The following is a 17443-nucleotide window of genomic DNA, read 5'->3' on the forward strand; positions in this document are numbered from 1 at the left end:
ACCTCCAAGCAAGAAAACAAAGTGTTTGTTCATGAAGTTCTATGCTGACAATATGCTTTCTGCTCACAAAAAATACTTGCTACCTTGCTGCTGCTTGTGATAGTAACAGCTGGAGGCAGCATGAGACTTGGAAAGCCGCTCCCCAAATTGGTCTGAACTCGCTCCTGCTTTTTGGCCGAGACTTCAGCGAGATAGTCTGTGTTGGCTCAGCAGGAATTGACTTGCTTAAGGATCAAAAGCCCTTAAAAAGGTGGGAGCCTGTTCGTTCGTGTCAAGGGGTTCCGGACTGCGTTTACAGAGCCTCCTCTAGCAAGGAGATACTATGACAGTGTGGTTCAGTTAGTTGGAGTAATTCATTGGACCAGTGCAGACTGCTTCTAGTTAAACTGTAAAACTGCAGAGGAGGGTGGAAGCTTCCTCCGAAAGACCTGCTTTTCAGGCCCCCCTGAACTGTGCCAAGAGCAAAACCGCTGAGATGGACTGCTGTAGCCTATTAAAAATGGATGCTTGGGTGGACAGTATTGCTCACTGTTAAACTCTTCTGGTGGGAGGTAGTCTTCCTGCCACCCCATACAGCTGAAAGGAAGTCAAGGTTTTTTAAGTTTTGCAGTTTTTAGCCAAACTCCTGCTCTGGGGAGTGGGCAGATACAGAAGAGTGTGGAGAGTGCTGCAGTAATAATGAGATATTACTGCTTCCCTTCTGCATACTTGTAGCTGATCTGCATGGAGTAACAGCAATTGCCTTAGCAATTGCCAATAATAGCAAGTGCCTTAAGTGAAATAACTTTGACTACTGTCATCTGTAATAGGAAAATCACAGTAAACAGGAAGTGGCTGTACCAGCAAACCTGCCTAGGAATAACCATCAAGCTGAGCAGCAAGGAGCAGAGGGAGGCAGATCCTTTCAGGACTAGTTTGCTTTCTCAGAAACACACTCAAGTGTTTGTAGACCCCCCGTTTCACAGAGACACCCCCTTGCATAAGGAAGAAAAGGGGAAGAGAGCACCAAGAATGAAGTACTGGCTCGGTACGGTGGTCTCTGCAGGTATGTTGAACTGCAAAAGGCTAAGCTTTTCCAGTAGCTGTTTAAAATTACAGGAAGAGCGGGTTAACAGTAGCACCGTATTGCTGTAATTGCACATCTGCAATAAACGTTTTGTAGCAGATGCTGACGCTTGGTTCTGTGGGGGCTAGCGAAGCGCTGCCAGGCCTGGTAGCACTGGGGGAATAGGAAAGCATTCAGAGGAACGCTCTGTGTGTTTTCAGACAAACCCCACAGCCGTTAGCTCTGTGTTAAGTGACACCTCGCTAGACGTGGCACTGCCTCTGCGTACGGCTGGCAGTCACTCCGACAAGGATAAGCAAATATGCAGTATTTGCTTTCAGGTAGGCTGTGGAGAAAACAGGAACAGGTTCCGTTGTTTGCTGCCAAGTTTCATACGCTTTCAAGACCGCTGGCCTCTCGAATGAGAGGGAGGACTTTTCCGCCATCCGGGTGCGCTGGGTTGTGCCTGGAAAGCAGTGCTCAAGCAGGCTCTAAATGGTGCACGCTAACTGCTCAACTACATTTTTCTTCTAATTATTTGAGCCATCCTGAAGGTGAGGGGCAAGGACAGCAGATTGGCTAACAGTTATAATTAGAAGCATCTGACGAGCTGGAGGAAGCACTTGTGAAATGTTCCAGCACCTTGCTGTGGTGGCAGCCTGTATTAAGCCTGGGAAGGGAAACAGAGCCCATCCATACAATGAAAAGATGGTAACTGACAGTGAGCTGTGCGCCCACCCCTCTGTTACAGGAGGCCACCCGCTTCCCACCCCCACACACACTTTATGGATCTCCTGTTACTGCTAAACCAACCTTTAGGGTTTTTATGTAACCATGCCCCATCCTGAAACCCAGGCTGGCTTCCCATGCTTCGTTGTGTACGTACTTGCCTGCTTTCATGGCCTCCAGCGCCGCGTGGTTTTAGATTTACTCACCGCCTTTAGTAGATGGTCGCATGCATGTGCCATGTGGCTGTGCAGCAGCCTAGCAGACCCGGTTTGTGTAGTGGCCTCTGCAATATGATTTAGTTTGTCTTAGGCGCTGCCTCTGGGCCAAATTGCAGGGAAGTAGTGACTGCCCTTACATAAAGTTATCATCTCAGTTTGTGCTTTTTACAATTTATACGGCTCAGAAGTATCCATACAACAGATGAGATGCATTAAAGTTGTATTTATCCCTCAGGTATATTTTTACCTAGATGATAACTGTATGCAAACCCTGAAATCATTGCCAGTCCATGGGCATGGTAGCAACATCTAGCTTCCCCTCTAGTTCCTGCTACCCTTGCAGTAAAGGCATAAAATACTGCAAAGCAAGTGTGACTAGCTATGAGTACCAGGGCGGGTAGTCAAACCTGACTAGAACCTAGCCACCATGCTCCCAGCTAGTACAAGCTGCAAAATGGTGCTACGCCAGCCTTCCTCCATAGAGCTGGAACTACCTTGGACGATTCCCAGAACAAGGCTTTAACGAGAGGACGTGAACTGTCTCGAAAAATAGAGAAGGCCAGCACTGCACCTAGCGGGGGGGAGGTGAACACGTCGTATTGATGACTCTGGTTTTCGGTTCTCTCTTCCCATGAATTACAGGGAGCGCACCCCTGCCCCGACTGGCAGGAGGGCCAGTACTAGCAGCAGATGAAGAGGTTGGTTACTTCTCTGATCAGCTTAACGGGACCTGCCTGCCTCCCCCCCAAGCCTGCAGTACCAACAAAAAGCCTGCTCCTTCTAGCCATGCTGTCAGCCTCCCTTGCGTACCTGGCCACGGAGCATGCAGCTGCAGGGCCTGCTACCCTGCTCTCCACAACACTGAGGAGTGGAAAGACTGACAAAGAAAGGTACCCTTAAAGTAGTTTTAGTTTAGGTTGCAGGTTTATTGTGGAGTCAGCTTGCCTCAGCAGTACAGAAAAGGCAAAAAAAAGGAGGGAGGAGGAAACAAAAACAAAACGAGAAAAACCCCTCAGGCTTCAAAGCACTGTTGCATGGGGTGCTTTCATCATATATGCTGTGACCTGCAAGGTAGATGACCAATAAACGCCCACACAAGAAAGGTTAAGTAATGGCTTTGAGTATTGCTAAGTCATGCTAAATACTTAAAATACTGTTCTTTCCAGCTCCCTCTTCTGCAGCTTGTAACCAACTAAAGCTTATGGTTACAACCAAATAGTAATTGCAGCATTATTTGCAAGGAAAGCCAGTTATCCTAAGCACCAACGCACTAAGATGTAGCAATATGGGGCAGAAAGAAGAGGGGAGGGACAACACAAAGCCAGGACAGTACCAAGTAATAACCTTAAGAAAGAGTGGCAAGCAACTATGATCAGCTATGAAAGACTTGACCTCTTAAAAGAGGTAGGTCTAAGCGCTGGTAGTGCACAGGAAGCCTGCCTTTGTCAAGTCTTGTCTGAGGACTAATTATCGTTCTTCTAATAGCTAGACTACTTCTGAAACAACAGTGAACAAAGTTCACCTGAAAACCATGGCTTGGAGCCCCAGGCGCATCCCTAGTTGTTATGCTTTCTTCCACTTCAGGCACTCTTACCAATCAGTCAGTATTTCAGAGGCAAGATGTGCCAGTTTGTTTTAAGCCCATGAAACATGTTAGTGCCTACTTTAAAAGATTCTTATTCCTATGGTGTGGACAGCAGCATGTAAGCTGCAGCAACACAGTCCACAACTGGCTGAAAAGGGCTTTTAAGTCAAAAATCTTCTGGCAAGCTGGTCCCTTCGACTAACTTGATAAAGGCTCATGAACAGCTTCTGTCAGTTTCACTACACTTGGAAATCAAGCTAGCAAGTATTTATTAGTTCATCACACTTGTATTGCCTCCTTCAGTAACCTATTCATGGTGGGACAGATTGTCTGCATATAGATAGAAGAAGTCCAGCTACTCAAAACAACTGATGAGGACTGCAGAAAGTCACTTGGTTGGTTTATTGTCTAAGGAGAAAACATGACTAAGCTGGTAAGACAGGCTAAGTGTAACATGAGAGGCTCTTTTGTTTCCAAGCCTGTACTGTTATTTAGAGGTGCCCTACAAGTTGTGCTTGTGACTTTACCCTTCACTGTGCAAGAAAAGCCTGAATTTCCTAAAAAGAAGGTCTAAACATTACCTTCTGCACCAGAGCTGCCAAGCTATCATCATTAGCATTGCAAAAAGGAAGTAGTACTTTCACTATTTGGACAATCAGGACAAAACAAAAGTTCTAAAAATATTCCCTTTAACGGTTTACATTCCAGAAGTATTCCAGACACCTTCAGTTTAAGTTCATGGGTCCTTTAATCAATGGGGAAGTAAGACCAGAATTCACACATACCTAATATTTTTTTACCATTTGTATTTGTTAATGCCCTCTAAAGACAGTTTTAGGAATCAAAGCATCAATTGTACAAGCACCTCAAAAAAAAAAAAAAGAAAAAAAACCACACACACACCACAACCCACAGCATTTAAGCTTCACTGAGCTGCGAGGAGGTGCAAATAAAAGGTACAGATCACTGTGACATTAAAGAATGAACAGCAAGAAGGACAACCAGCATTGGTTATGCTTCGCCCTAATCAATGCTGTGGAGGAACAAGTGCAAGTCCTCCAAGGGGGACAACTGCAGGGTATCCATGCATGGCTGCTGCAGTACGCTCCAATTCACAAGTGCCTGTTAGACTTGGATTCCTGCTTCTCAACTTAGTGGCATATGGTCTGCTTTAGTTACCAAAGTATTAACAGAAACAGTAGGGCTATCACAAAATAGTTCTTAGTTAGAAATACAGTTTATTTCAATGCGCCAATAAAAAAAGCCCAACATTTTCAGATCACAGAACGTTAACACAGGAGTTTTGCATTAGTCTACTAATAAGACTTTTAAAAGATCCAGAGTCATGCCAATTGTTAGTTGATAGAAATAGCCTTCTAGGACTAAGCCCTTACATTTATAAAGACACCACAAAATCCCTTATAATAATGTAAACAAAATAAATTTTCTTCTTAAACTTTAACTTTTGAATCCATTCTCTCAGGACATGCACTCCTTCAAGGGCTTCCTGATGGTGAATGACTGAAAGAGAAAGAGCAGAGTAAGGGTAACTCCTACAGCAAAACCAACAGAAAAATCCACGCTAGCCCATTTCCTCAACCTAGCCCAAGCAGTTGCTCCTTGTTGAGCAACCGCTGCCCAGAACTGGTGCGGTCACTGTGCCTGGTGTGAAAGCTAACCCATTCACCCTCTTCCCCACCCCCATAACGCCTCTTTCCCCCCTTGCACATGATTTGCATTTGAACTTTGCGAATACTGGAAAAAGTGTCATATCTTACAGCAATATAAGCAGCAACTGCCTTAAGCATGAAAAGCCCCTTCAGAAGGTGGCCATCTAGTACAAGGACTAGGTAAGACAGCTGCTGTGCTCAGAAGGACTAACTTTGGGGTCTGCTCCGCAGCTGTTCACAGAGGGCTGCTTACCCTGCCAAAATGAAGGTAAGCTATAACCTACATGCTTCTAGTTTGGAGCTAGGCCATGATTACACTCCTGATTCTTCACGTCAAAACTGCATGAATTCCAGCCTGTACCTCTCTGGTTACATAGAGAAAGTTGCTTTTAATTTAGGCTGCATAGCAAGACTTGGCAGCTGTGCAGCAGAGTAAGAGCCAATTTTAAGTATTACACCAGCAAGAATTCAGTTCGGCCACATGGTTTGCGTTTTGCTTCATACCGCATCATCCCCTTTCCAGCTGTACTCAGAGCCATTTTTATTTTCTCCATTGTCCACTTCTTCCCCAGATTCTAAATTCCTTTAAGGAACTTCTGGAAAGTAGATTCTCATTTGCCCTCGTTTTCTACTGTCCTCCGAAAGGTTCGTTAAAGCAGGTTACATTGCGGGACTCTAGTAATAGAAGAGTAAGTAGATACTAGAGCCCTCTCCTAGGAACAGATTTGAAGTCATGAAGTGCTGACTACCAGCGCTGAAACATCCATGGAAATTCATCTTTTCATAGCTTACACTTAAATTAGGACGAGGAAAAAGTTTTTAGCTTTTATCCCGGCAAAAGTTAGTGTCAGAAGCAGCCACTGCAGATGGTAACGTAGCCAAAGAGCACGCGTGATCCAGTTTTAAAAGATACTCCTACCTTCTCTTTGGAGATGGTGATCTGGACTTTGAGCGACTGAAAATAAAAAAAATTCCAGTCAATGTAACACTTTACATAACAGCCTGTAAATACATGTATATAATATGCATAAAAATATAACAATTCTATGCACTTGGTCACCACTCTTGACCCTTTCAAAACAGTAAATAGCTTGATGTTGCTAAAAACATTCGAGGCATCACCCTTAATGCTGCTGAAAGCAAATACTCCCAATTTAGTCAAACTTGCTTTAAGCAAGGAGCTGCAGTTGAAAAAGAATACGGCTGAAAGCTGGAGCCCTCACGGGAGGGCAACGCACAGCTTCAAAGCAGCTAAAAAGTGTCAACAACAATCCTCCAAAGCAGGAGCAGTATATGAAATGAGGAAAAGAGCCCGGAAGATTAGGAACTACAGACAGTTAAGAACATGGGTAGGCAACAGGTGTGTCCCAAATCCTGCAAAAATACTTGTGGTCAGAGTCATGGGTGAAACAAAACATGATAGATATCCAGTCCCTTTGGAAAGAACAGCGTGCCATCCCATATTAAAAGAAGAAAAAAAAATAGTCTACCAAAAAAACACCACCATTCTTCCAAGTGCAACTGAAATAGCGGTCCAAGGAAAGAGTTTGCGTCAGGGTGGGGGGGAAGGGCAAGAAGAGGAGGAAGCCACACACAAACAAAAAACTGAGTGCTAGTTGCATTTACGCTCACCTTTTAGCAGGTAAGCCAGATTTAGATCTACCATGGGACCCAGACCTACAACAGGAGAAAAACAAAGCTCAGCAAAGCAGCCAGTGGCGTGCACATACAATGAAAGTTAGCTGAATCAGCAACTGCAAAGTCACACTACATAGCATCACACACCAAAGAGGAAGACTCCAGTGCTGCAGGCTTTTCCTCAAGACACTACAGAGGACTCCTTTAGCTCCTTTAGTTCAGAGGCCCCACTTGCCAGGAGATGCTACAGGCTCAGCCAGCTCCCCAGCAAAGCTTTGGCCACCGCTTTCATAAAACAGAAAGCTTTGTTCCAGGCTCCCGGTGTTTTTTTCCTTCAAGTATCCCATAAGGGCACAACGGTTGTTTCAAGTGTTGCTATTTGGAAAACCTTTTAGTAACACCACCTTAAGACACTGATGTCAGCTAGAGGTAAGCAAGTGCTGAAGAACTGATGCATTCTCCAGTTCAGAGTTCTCACTGCCAGTTTTATTCAAGTATAATGAGGTTCAAACATCCCAATAAAAGTATCCAACAGAAAACTGAAGTGCCGTGAATCTAGACTACTAGATCCTAGAAACTGTGAATGCTAGGAGGGCTTCATGATTTGTAAGCTTTCGCCAAAGTTCATCTTACAGCTTCAGAGCTTCAATACGACTTTCTCCCGTATTCATCATGTTATGCTGCTGACTCAAATATTTGCTGCTGGGTCACTTACTTAGAATTTGTCCCCTTCCAGAGCCTCAGAATTCATCCACGTCATTATTACTGAACATCGACAAGCCTTGCATGCAAGTTACAGTCAGCTGTTCAACAGAATTGGCCAGAAGAGCATGAAGCTTTTTTATTCTATTTCTACTCAGAACTAGTTTTAAAGGGTAGTCAAGATTCAAGGGTAGTCAAGTCATTTATCTTGCCCATTAGTTTATAAAAAGACTATGTAGACACCGTTAGAGCAAGTTAAAGAAAAGAGTAATGTTCCGCTACTTCTAAAAGCTTCTCAGTCACCATGCTGGCTCATCACCTGTAACAGTTCCTAACAGTCAGCCTGAAATACAGTAACAACATTTCTGGTGATGGTGAAAAGTATCAAAATTACACAGCATAGAGTTGCTCAAGTCTATCCCGAAGTCCGTAATTTTGTAGCATGACTTCCTTTGTTCAGAAATACTGTAAGGCTGCACACCAGCATCATCTTACTATGAGAACTGCTGGTTAAGTGCTCATTCCCAGAGGCAAGCAACAAAGCAAGGACCGCAAAACAAGTTTTAGAAGCAGCACCACAGTTGCGCACTAGCATTCTACTATATTACCACAAGAACAACGCTGGCCAATACAGAAGTTACGAGTTTTTCCACAGCGCTGCTGAGAGTCCAGCCCTTAACTGCCGTATTTCTGACCACTGCAATTGCAGACCTACAAAGTCAGCATTCCTCAGAAATTTCAACGCCGGTCTCAAAAAAAGCGTCGTCTTTTCTGCAGGAACATGACTGTCCCCAAACCAGAAGTCACCAAGCAACATTAGCAGTATGCAGATTTTTCCACATTAGCAGCATGCAATTTGAGCCTGGCTCACCTAAATTGCAGTACTGCAGTCGGTGCTAATACAATACAGAAGACAATTTCTTCCAACGTGCCAGCTCTCATCTCTGTAATATTTTTATCCTACTCTTTCATCCTTCTTCTAAGCCAAGACTCAAAGGAGAGGAAAATAATACAGCAGCATTTACTCCAAATTCCTCATCTTCCATTTCAGCCTGCCAGTCACAGGCAGCAGGAAACATCTGGGTCCACAAAGCCAGGACTACACGTCAGAGCAACCCCTCAAAACACCAGGGCTCACATTCCTCTTCATTCTCTCGTCTAAAACTCTCAAGCCAGGTGCTTTACTCCATACAAGCTGGTTCTTAGTACTACAGTAACATAACACTATCCAAGTCCCACAACTGGCAGACTGCTTAACAGCTGTAAGCAAGAGTTCAGGCACTAGCAGGAATCTTCTCATCAATTCTCCTCAGCATGTACCATTCAAAAAAACATGCCAAGAGAATACTAAGCAACAGCATGATATTTTGCTAACTTCCCACAGGACGTGAGCTCAAGCATTCTTTAAACATATAATCAGTTTCCAGAACTTCTCTCCGTGGGACTTGTATTTCTCCTACCCTTTTGTAAGTCATGCGTTTTGTTTCTGGCTACATATACATATATGCACACAGGCAGAGACCTAGCCACAGACTAAAACACCTGTTCGTTTATTACAAGAAACGGACCACCGAAGCAGACTGTGAAAAGGCAGCAGTTAAGTTACTGCAGTAACTTAACTGCTATGCTGCAAAACTCTGCAACCACACTGAGCCTAAATTTCCAGAGGGAGGGAGGGGAGGGAGAGAGTATTATTACTGGTTTGAATCAAGTTAAGTATCTTACCTGCTTCTGGGCCACACAACAGACCGAGATCTCGAGCGTGATCTGGACCTAGACCTAGACAAAAAACAGTGAAAACTCAACTACCATACAATTCATGCAACAACCGAGATCCTACAACCCAATTCTCTAAAGTCAATACCATTAAACAAAGACTACTATCAGTTCTGCAGAAGTAACCTTCTTGTATTATTAGAATATTGTAATAAACTAACCCAGTGGAACTATCCACACAAGAAATCCTTCTGCCCTGATTAGTTAAGTATAAATACTTCCTGCGTCCTTAGAACTAAAGTAGCAATTCTTAACCACGGGTAACAATTCACACTGTAATAATGATGATACAATGCCAAAAAGCTCAGCAATGACACATCTAGAGCTCTAAGAACAAATTTCAACTTGAGAAAAGGGGCCTGGTAAGCTTTCAGGGATGTAACGCCATGAAGCTTCCTGTGGACACACAGAGCATGACATACAGACTTAATGTTAACAGTTGTGTTCCCTTCCAACCTTGTTCCATTTACAACCTAAAACAGGTGACCCCTACCTTGATCTCCTTAAGGAACCAGAACGTGATCTGCGGGGTGAAAATGATCTATACCTACGAGGAGAGATTGACCTGGACCTGCGGTAAGAAGCTGATCTTGATCTACAAAAGAAAGAAAACCCCCAAAATTAAAAAAAAGAAAAAGCAACAAAACAAAACACAACTCTCAACAAGCCTAAAGCGTACCTCCTACCACGACTGCGACTGCGTGACCGAGAATACCTCCTTCCTCGGGACCTCGAACGGGATCGAGACCGGGACCTAGTTTTAGGTTAGAGAAAACAGGTATCAGGAAACAGCCACAGCAACCAGCACACGTGAGCCTCTGCTGAAGTAGTCAAAAACTTTCAGACAACTAAAAAAATTAAAAAAAAAAATAAAACAAACACTAGCATCTGTCAGTTGGAAAAAAATCTCTGGGCCTACTTGTCTTGAGCATTTTTACTGCCTAGAAAAATGTTAAAAGCTGAATTACATTGCAGAATTACATTAGAATAGAAAACACTGTAATGCGTATTTAAAATAAACCTTGCAAGTTTGCAGGTCGACCCTCTTTGGCCCAAGGTCTAGCAGATCTAGACGGTCTAGAAGTATCTATAGCCGATCGCTGCATCTAGGTGTTCTCTTCAATCTAACGACGATCAAACTGACAGCCCAATGAGCCAGGGTGAGGCTTGATTGACGCAAGAAGATTTTTCTAGGTGGGAATGTGGTCAATCTGGTGTTCCTCTTTCTAAACCGGAGGGGGGGGCCCCAATTGAAAGCCAAATTTACTGTTACGGCGATCACCGTCTCAAATTTTCTGCCCTTAAAGAATAAGGTGAAGCTACGTGTAGATGGCTCGAGGGGATCTGGCCTCTTATGCTGATCACCTCAAGGTCTAGGAGGATCTTAAGTGTCGGATTTGCAAGGCGCCTCAGCATGAAATCTTAAGGCTCGTGACATTCTGAATCAAGGCGACTGACTCAAACGAAGAAACCTGAAAGGTTTTGACCAGGTTGATTATTAAGATATTAACATTCGATATGTATTAGCAACAAATTGCGATATATACCTGTTGACTTACAACATTAAGAGTTAAAACTGGCGTAACATTCTCTTCTTTGCTAACAAGAGCTACACAAGAGTTATCTGGCGAGACAACCCAGCCGCCTCTGGTCCCATACGTACCTGCTCCTCCTCCGGCGACTATAGCGATGACAATCGTAAGCATAGTGGCCTTTCTCGCCACACTCATAGCATCTGTCATTAGGGTCAAAGGGGCGCCGCGCCGGAGGCCTGTCATAGCGGGAGCGACGAGGCATCCCTGTTGACACTTCCACTCTGACCCTGGAGCCACATATTATCCTGCGAGATAGAGCACATATCGGTTACCGAAATACTTTTCTCCCTTGTGCTTGTTACACAAAGAACAGAAGCCGCTGACAGTGGCAGGGCGAGAAGGTCAGACAGCGCCGCCGAAGCAGCCGAGGGGCTTTCGAAATACGCACGTACTTGCCATCGAGCCCGAGCACCGCGTCCTCCGCATCCCTCGGGTCTTCAAACTCCACGAAGGCAAACCCCGGCGGGTTCCTCGCGATCCACACCGTTCGCAGCGGCCCATAGTAGCTGAAGGCCCTCTCCAGCTCGCCCTTGCCCGCGCCCGTGCCCAGGTTCCCCACGTAGACCTTGGTCTCTGCCGGGAGCGAGGCCCGTGTCAGCGGCCCCGGCCCCGGCCCCCGCCACGCGCACGCGCTGCCCCGGGCACGAGGCGCCGCCGCCGCCCCTCCCCCCTCCCGCCGCCATCTTTGTCACCGCCTCCATTTTGCTGCGCTCCCGCCACCGCGCTTCCCCCCCCCCCAAGCCCGCCACCACCCCCCTCCGCTCCCGCGGCGCCCACCCTTCGCCGGATCGGCGCCTGCAGCCCCTCCCGGTCCCGCGGCGGCAGCCGCTCCCCCTTTCTGCCCTCCTTCCCGTCGCCATCTTCTCCCCGCACCGCCCGCCCACAACAACAACGGCGTCCCGACCTGTCGGGTCTCCCTCCCTTCAATCTCCCCCCGCCGCCAGCGATCCCTGTCCCCCCCCGCCCCCACGGCGGCTCCAGCCCCCCAGCGCGGCGCCCGGCTGCCCCCCGGCGGCGGCCGTGCCGTACCGTAACGCCCGTAACGCGACATCTCCCCGGCTGCAGGCCGGGCCCCGCGCGCCACCCCTTATATAGCGCGAGCCGCCGCCGCAGCTGCGCGGCCGCACGGGGGCGGGGCTCCCGTCGCCTGGCAACGCGGGGCGGGCGGCCGCTCTCGCGAGAGCTGCGCCACCGCCGGCGGCCGTTGGGGCCGAGCTGAGGGGGACGGGCCGGTAGCTGCGCGGGCCGGGGGCGGCCGAGCGCGGCCCGCGTTGCCCGGCCGGGAGGTAAGATGCGTTGGCCGCCCCGTAACGCGGCAGCCTCCAGCTGCCCTCTCACGACTCTTGAGGGGAAGGAAGGCGGCCTGGCGCTAGCTGTCCTGTCAGCTGTGCGCCGCCTGGCCTGCGGTGCCCCGGAGCTGGGGCAGCCCTTGATGCGCTCCTCCGTGAAAGCGTTCACGGAGCCCCCTGCGGAGCCTGCCCTTTCCTGTGGGCCCGCTCAGGGGGTGGGCACCGGAGAACGCCAACAGCTCAGGCTTTCTGTTTTAAGCACCATCAGCCGGAACCTCACTGGTCTGAACTGATTTTAAACGAACCAGAGCAGGCATAAGGGCCTTTTGTTAACAAGGAGCAGACAGACCTCACACGTATCTGCGCGCGCAGTTAACATAGGATTTGGTGCTATCTAGTAATAATACATAGGCAATTAGCATGCCCAGACACTCACAAAATGAAGGGCGTAAAAGCTTCCTGTCTGGATTAATAATCCCCAGAATAATCACATAACGAATTTGGCATTGTGTGTTGTGGCAATGGTCTCATCTAGCCACCCCAAAACATTAAGAAAAAAAAAAAAACAAAAACGTACGGAATTGCAAGAAAATTCTCTTTGTAGGGAACAAAGGTCTTCCAACCACCATTACTATAAGATAGCAAACGTAGATGGGAAATGATGCATTTCAAGCCTACTTACCTTACCTAATAATGTTACAAAATCTGGGCCTGTATTACAGTCCATGTTTTAAAACAGGAGAACTGCTATGGAAAAAAAATCTGAACAAATTTTGCATCTGGTTTGGGAAGTTCCAAGTATCACAAAGAAACTTAAATAGCTGACAGAGCTTTTTTGTTTCAGCTATTCTCTTTCTGGAAAAAAAAAAAAAAAAAAAGATCCATGGCAAGGAGTTCATTTAAATATAAAAAACATGTCTAGACAACTAGAAAATGGGATAAAATTAATTTTAAAGGCAGAGGAAAACTGTTTAAACTTCTCTCGTTTGATCTTTCATGATACTGTCACAAAACCTGCTCACAAATATGTATCAGTTTAATTATCGTTATTATTCAACGCTTGGTTTTAATAAAAAAAAAGCGCATGCAAAACACTTATTGTTTTTAGTTTATACTGATAGTTTTATCCTTTTCTTTGTATACAACACTCAACAAAAACACCTAAACCCAGCAGTTTTGCATATAGTGAACACAGATATCCAGGATAGTCCTTAAAACGGGACATGGAGACCCATGCCTAAATATAAATGCTTTGAACATCAGAGTTGTTTTTCGAGGTAGCCCTGTATTAGGCTTTGAACCCGAGACAGAATAATCTCATTGGAGCTGTTGCACTCCTCTGGGCCGTACGGTGGGTCAACAGTTAATACACCTGCCACACATAGCGTTCTTCCTGATTCACCTTGCTCTGTTACAGGGATGTGATTTGTTTCTAGCCAAGTCTTCAAGTTGTTCTTCCTCTTTTCCAGCTCTTCTGGGCTGTAAGCTTTGCTCTCTTCAGGCATGAGTAAGCGAGAAAGTCGTTTCTTCATTTCATCGTCCCCTTCTTTCAGTATTTCAACCTCCTGGATAGCATGGCCCAAGACGACTGAAATTAACACTTTTTCATTCTCTGGAAACCTTGCAAGGACGATACTGCCAAGAAAAGAGGGACATATTATTGAGCATAATTAACTGAAGACTGAGAAAGACAGGCCGAGATCTTGGAGGTAAGTGCTCAGTGTAGCCCAGATTTTTAGGCCACACTGAGTACCCAGCAATTTTCTTGAAAAGCACGTCATACCCATTACATGCTGAAAGTGTGAGTTTTTTGGGTAACTTCTGGCCCTGACTGATAGAACTGCTCTAGCTACTATCCAGCAGAACATTATATTTAAAAAGTAAAGTATGTGTCAAAATCGGGACTGGCTATCCAAATATTTTGGGGCAGCATTCCCACCTTTGCAAAAGCACCTTAAGCCTTCCAGCTTTCAAAAACAACAGTACCTTCATACATTGGACACTTGAGTGCTGAAGGCAATGGTGGCAGCTAACAATGTAGCATCAGGACCTTTTAATGATTAATTATTAGTGTTTAGTTGTTGATCATTACCCAAATTATATATATATATATTTTTTCTTACTGAGTATTGCCAGCTCCTTAACTGAAAACTGTAGCCTGAGCATGACAGTGGGAACACAGCACAGCAGGTTCAGGCTCAGGCTGCTCTTGCTTGGTCTTTTTCCAAGGGCACTTACATCCCAGAAATCCCAAAGTACAGGTAAGAAAGCAACTCTTTCTATTTCTATGGTCTCTTCTACATAAATCAAGGAAGAGGACAGAAACCATTTTCTTTCTCTTGTGGTAAGAAAAATTCCTGAATTTGATGCCAGCACTTTGGTAACTTACTGTTGCCACCATTGGTTGAATAAACAATTTTGGGGGAAATGTCCCATGAAACATACCTCGAATTAGCCTGGGCCATCCCCAGAATTACTCACAGTTGCATAGACTTTTCCTACCACAAAAGCACAAGCAATCCCAAGAGACTGGAGTATCAGAGCTACTCCAGTGTTGAAGCAGCAATCAATTCTTCTGAAACAGAGTCAAGGGGCTGGATGTTTTAGAGTTTCTAGTGCTCATCTTATGCTCGTGTTGGACATGTTTGCAACCAAAAAGGCAAGAAGCAGCTCTGGCAGCAAGGAGCCAAAATTCTGCCAAATTTCAACCTATTCCCTGGTGCACCCTTCCTTTCAAACCTTGTTTTCATGTTACTCACTTGAGACATAGGAACCTGTGGGTACCGCTTTCTGTACCTGCCCAATGCCCCAAAGCTGCCGCTACATCTTCGTTAGTAGCTGAGTGGAGGGGAAAGCAGGGCATTGATGTGAGAGCTCAACAGAGGACAAGGATTTCAGCAACACCTAATGCATTAAAAAATGCATTAAAATGCCTCTTTGTGAGGCAGGGCTTGGTATATTATTAAAGGCAGTCCTAAATACAGGAGTAGCATTTATAGTAACCCCAGATCCACAGTAAAGTCATCATGAGTCCAGAGCAAAGAAGCTCATAGGTATTACCCGCTCCCCAGAATTACCGGTCCTATGAACAAGATCAATTTGGCTTTAGGTGAACTGGCCTCATCACCTGCAATATCCCTTTCTTTCAAGCCATGCCAAGTAAAAAAAGATAGCAGAGCCTCAGTGTGCAGTTTTTGCTCCAAGCAAGTTTGCCTCAGGCTTGGGATCCTCTTTTCTCTTCCTGAAAAGCTTGTTAGGTCTTAGTTTTATGGAAACAAAAGTTTTGGTACTTACTTAGCAGAAACTGGGTCAACTGTTAAGACCCATCCTTCATATTCATGTTTCTCAGCCGCTGCAACTTTCACTTGTTTGTTCACATACGTTTGCCACTCTAGAGGGCTTTTCCTTTGCCAGTCGTTCATATTTGCTACGTTCAGAACCTAGGAAACAGCCAGAGCAATTAGCAGAAGTAACGAATCTCCCTGCTTTGCCCCCTCACGTTAGAACTAAGTTTGTCTCCAGGTAACCATCTCCCATTCACCTCATTTTCTTTTTTCAAGCCCAAACATTTACTGAAGTATTTTGCATATTGCTGCAATAACGCTGAGTTTCCTCTCAGTTCATGTGGTTTTAGAAGCACACAGGGAGGCCTCAAAAAATCACTGCTCTGCTAACTTAACGTTTCCCTTTGCAGCAAACACTCTAGTTAGTGTCTCTGCCATTGTATTGTGTTAGGAAACCTTCAGGATCACTGCCCCGGAGGGCAGAAAATTGCTGCCCTCGCTCTGTGCGCTGGGAGGTCCCCATCGGGCGCCTCCGAGCCCTTGTGCTGCTCGTGGCGGGCCGCTCTCCGCCCCGACTCGAGCTCTGCCCTCATCCCCTGCAGAGCCGCTCCTGTTTCAGCGCGGGCATCTGCCCCGCAGCCCCCTGCGGAAGGGGCTGCGGGCAGCGACGGGGCCAGCGCCCAGCGCGGCGCGGCGCGACAAAGGGCGGGCGGGAGGCAGCTCCTTCCCGCGCCCCCCGCAGGCTGCCCTGGGCGGCCGGGGCCGCCACCCCGCGATCCCCGCCTGCTCCCAGCCGGAGCGGCCAGCGGGGCACGGCCGGGGCAGCCGCGCCCGCCTCCCCGCTCACCCACCGCGGCTCCCGGCTGCCTGCTCCCAGCCCGCCAAGGAGGAGGGCGGCGGCGGCGGCGGCGGCGGCGGCAGGACCCACGCTGCCCCGCGCCGCTTCCTGCCGCGGAGAAACACCCGCCCCTCGGCCCTCGCTCTGCGTGCGCCGCGGGATGCCCGGATCTGGGGCGTCCTGTCAGCGTTTCCGTGGGTATAAACAAACGTGTGTACATGTTATACATATATATATATGTATATGTTTTTACACGTAGGCACAGGAGAGAGGTCAAATTGCAGAACGGGGTGTGCGGTGTAGCGCTCGGTGCACCCGCCCCACTGAAAATGCTCCGGCTTCGCTGCTTCTCCTGCCAGCGCGGCCGCGGGGCGAGCCCTCCGCCCGCGCGTCCCAGCGCGGGGCCGCGCTCCATCTACTGTATGAAATACACCGATACGTTTGCTCTCTGCTTGTGGATGCTCTGTGAATCGTCTTTGCAAGCAACTGAGAGGCTGAGAATTTTTTTTTTCCAGAAAGCTTCTTTAAGGCTACTAATGAAAAACTTCCCAGGGCTGAAGCTCACAGGCTTGCATCATTTTCAAGTGAAAACAAGTGATGATTTTTGTGATCGCAGCAGGGGAAAAAAAAGGATAAAATGTGAGGTATAAAACCTTATTTTGCAGGTTCAAGGAGGTAAAATCCTTCTTTTCTTCTCGTGAAGATTCAATTCAATTTGGACAGTGCTGTGGGAATTACTCATGGACGGGGTACGCTACAGTATTCACCTACTGCTTTCTTTCAAAGCTTTACTTTATCAGAAACCAGGGATTATTACCAAACCTGACTGCTTTCGCTGTAAGAGCACAGCGAGAAACCCTCGGTTCTGTCTGAAAGAAAAGCCCGGTTCAGGGTCGCTCCCAGGCCTGAACCGCCCCAGCGGAAGCCCTCGGTGACTTACAGGTCGTAAAGAAGCGGCCCGGGCCCGCCGCCCCGGGACGGCCCTTCCCGCCGCCGCCGCCGCCGCCGCCGCCGCCGCCCCGCCAGCCCGTTCCTCCCCCTCCCTCAGGCGCCAACGGCCGCCCGTCGCCGTGG

The 17443-nt window shown here is 47.1% G+C and overlaps 2 protein-coding genes across 6 annotated transcripts; both read right to left on the minus strand.

Annotated features, from left to right (window-relative positions):
• Window positions 1–4795: 4795 nt before the first annotated feature.
• On the minus strand, window positions 4796–12124 carry LOC104151886 (serine/arginine-rich splicing factor 7). 2 transcript variants are annotated; one of them, XM_068940516.1, is made up of 9 exons: window positions 11988–12124; window positions 11351–11531; window positions 11027–11203; window positions 10043–10117; window positions 9857–9958; window positions 9313–9366; window positions 6880–6924; window positions 6167–6202; window positions 4796–5098 (listed from the first exon to the last, which is right to left on the minus strand). In XM_068940516.1, the coding sequence occupies exons 1-9, from the start codon at window positions 12007–12009 to the stop codon at window positions 5074–5076; spliced, it is 717 nt and encodes a 238-aa protein (XP_068796617.1). In that variant the 5' UTR covers window positions 12010–12124; the 3' UTR covers window positions 4796–5073. The 2 variants fall into 2 exon arrangements, with proteins under 2 accessions (XP_068796617.1, XP_068796618.1); XM_068940517.1 differs by lacking the exon at window positions 6880–6924 and having other exon boundaries at window positions 11988–12091.
• A 698-nt stretch (window positions 12125–12822) lies between these two features.
• On the minus strand, window positions 12823–17409 carry GEMIN6 (gem nuclear organelle associated protein 6). Of its 4 annotated transcripts, none has more exons than XM_068940524.1 (3): window positions 16383–16540; window positions 15542–15687; window positions 12823–13882 (listed from the first exon to the last, which is right to left on the minus strand). In XM_068940524.1, the coding sequence occupies exons 2-3, from the start codon at window positions 15667–15669 to the stop codon at window positions 13507–13509; spliced, it is 504 nt and encodes a 167-aa protein (XP_068796625.1). In that variant the 5' UTR covers window positions 15670–15687; window positions 16383–16540; the 3' UTR covers window positions 12823–13506. The 4 variants fall into 4 exon arrangements, with proteins under 4 accessions (XP_068796625.1, XP_068796628.1, XP_068796627.1 ...); XM_068940527.1 differs by lacking the exon at window positions 16383–16540 and adding an exon at window positions 15789–16271 and having other exon boundaries at window positions 12832–13882; XM_068940526.1 differs by lacking the exon at window positions 16383–16540 and adding an exon at window positions 17310–17409 and having other exon boundaries at window positions 13129–13882.
• Window positions 17410–17443: the final 34 nt, after the last annotated feature.

This window comes from Struthio camelus, chromosome 3, assembly GCF_040807025.1.
Source record: "Struthio camelus isolate bStrCam1 chromosome 3, bStrCam1.hap1, whole genome shotgun sequence".
Lineage (NCBI taxonomy): Eukaryota > Metazoa > Chordata > Aves > Struthioniformes > Struthionidae > Struthio > Struthio camelus.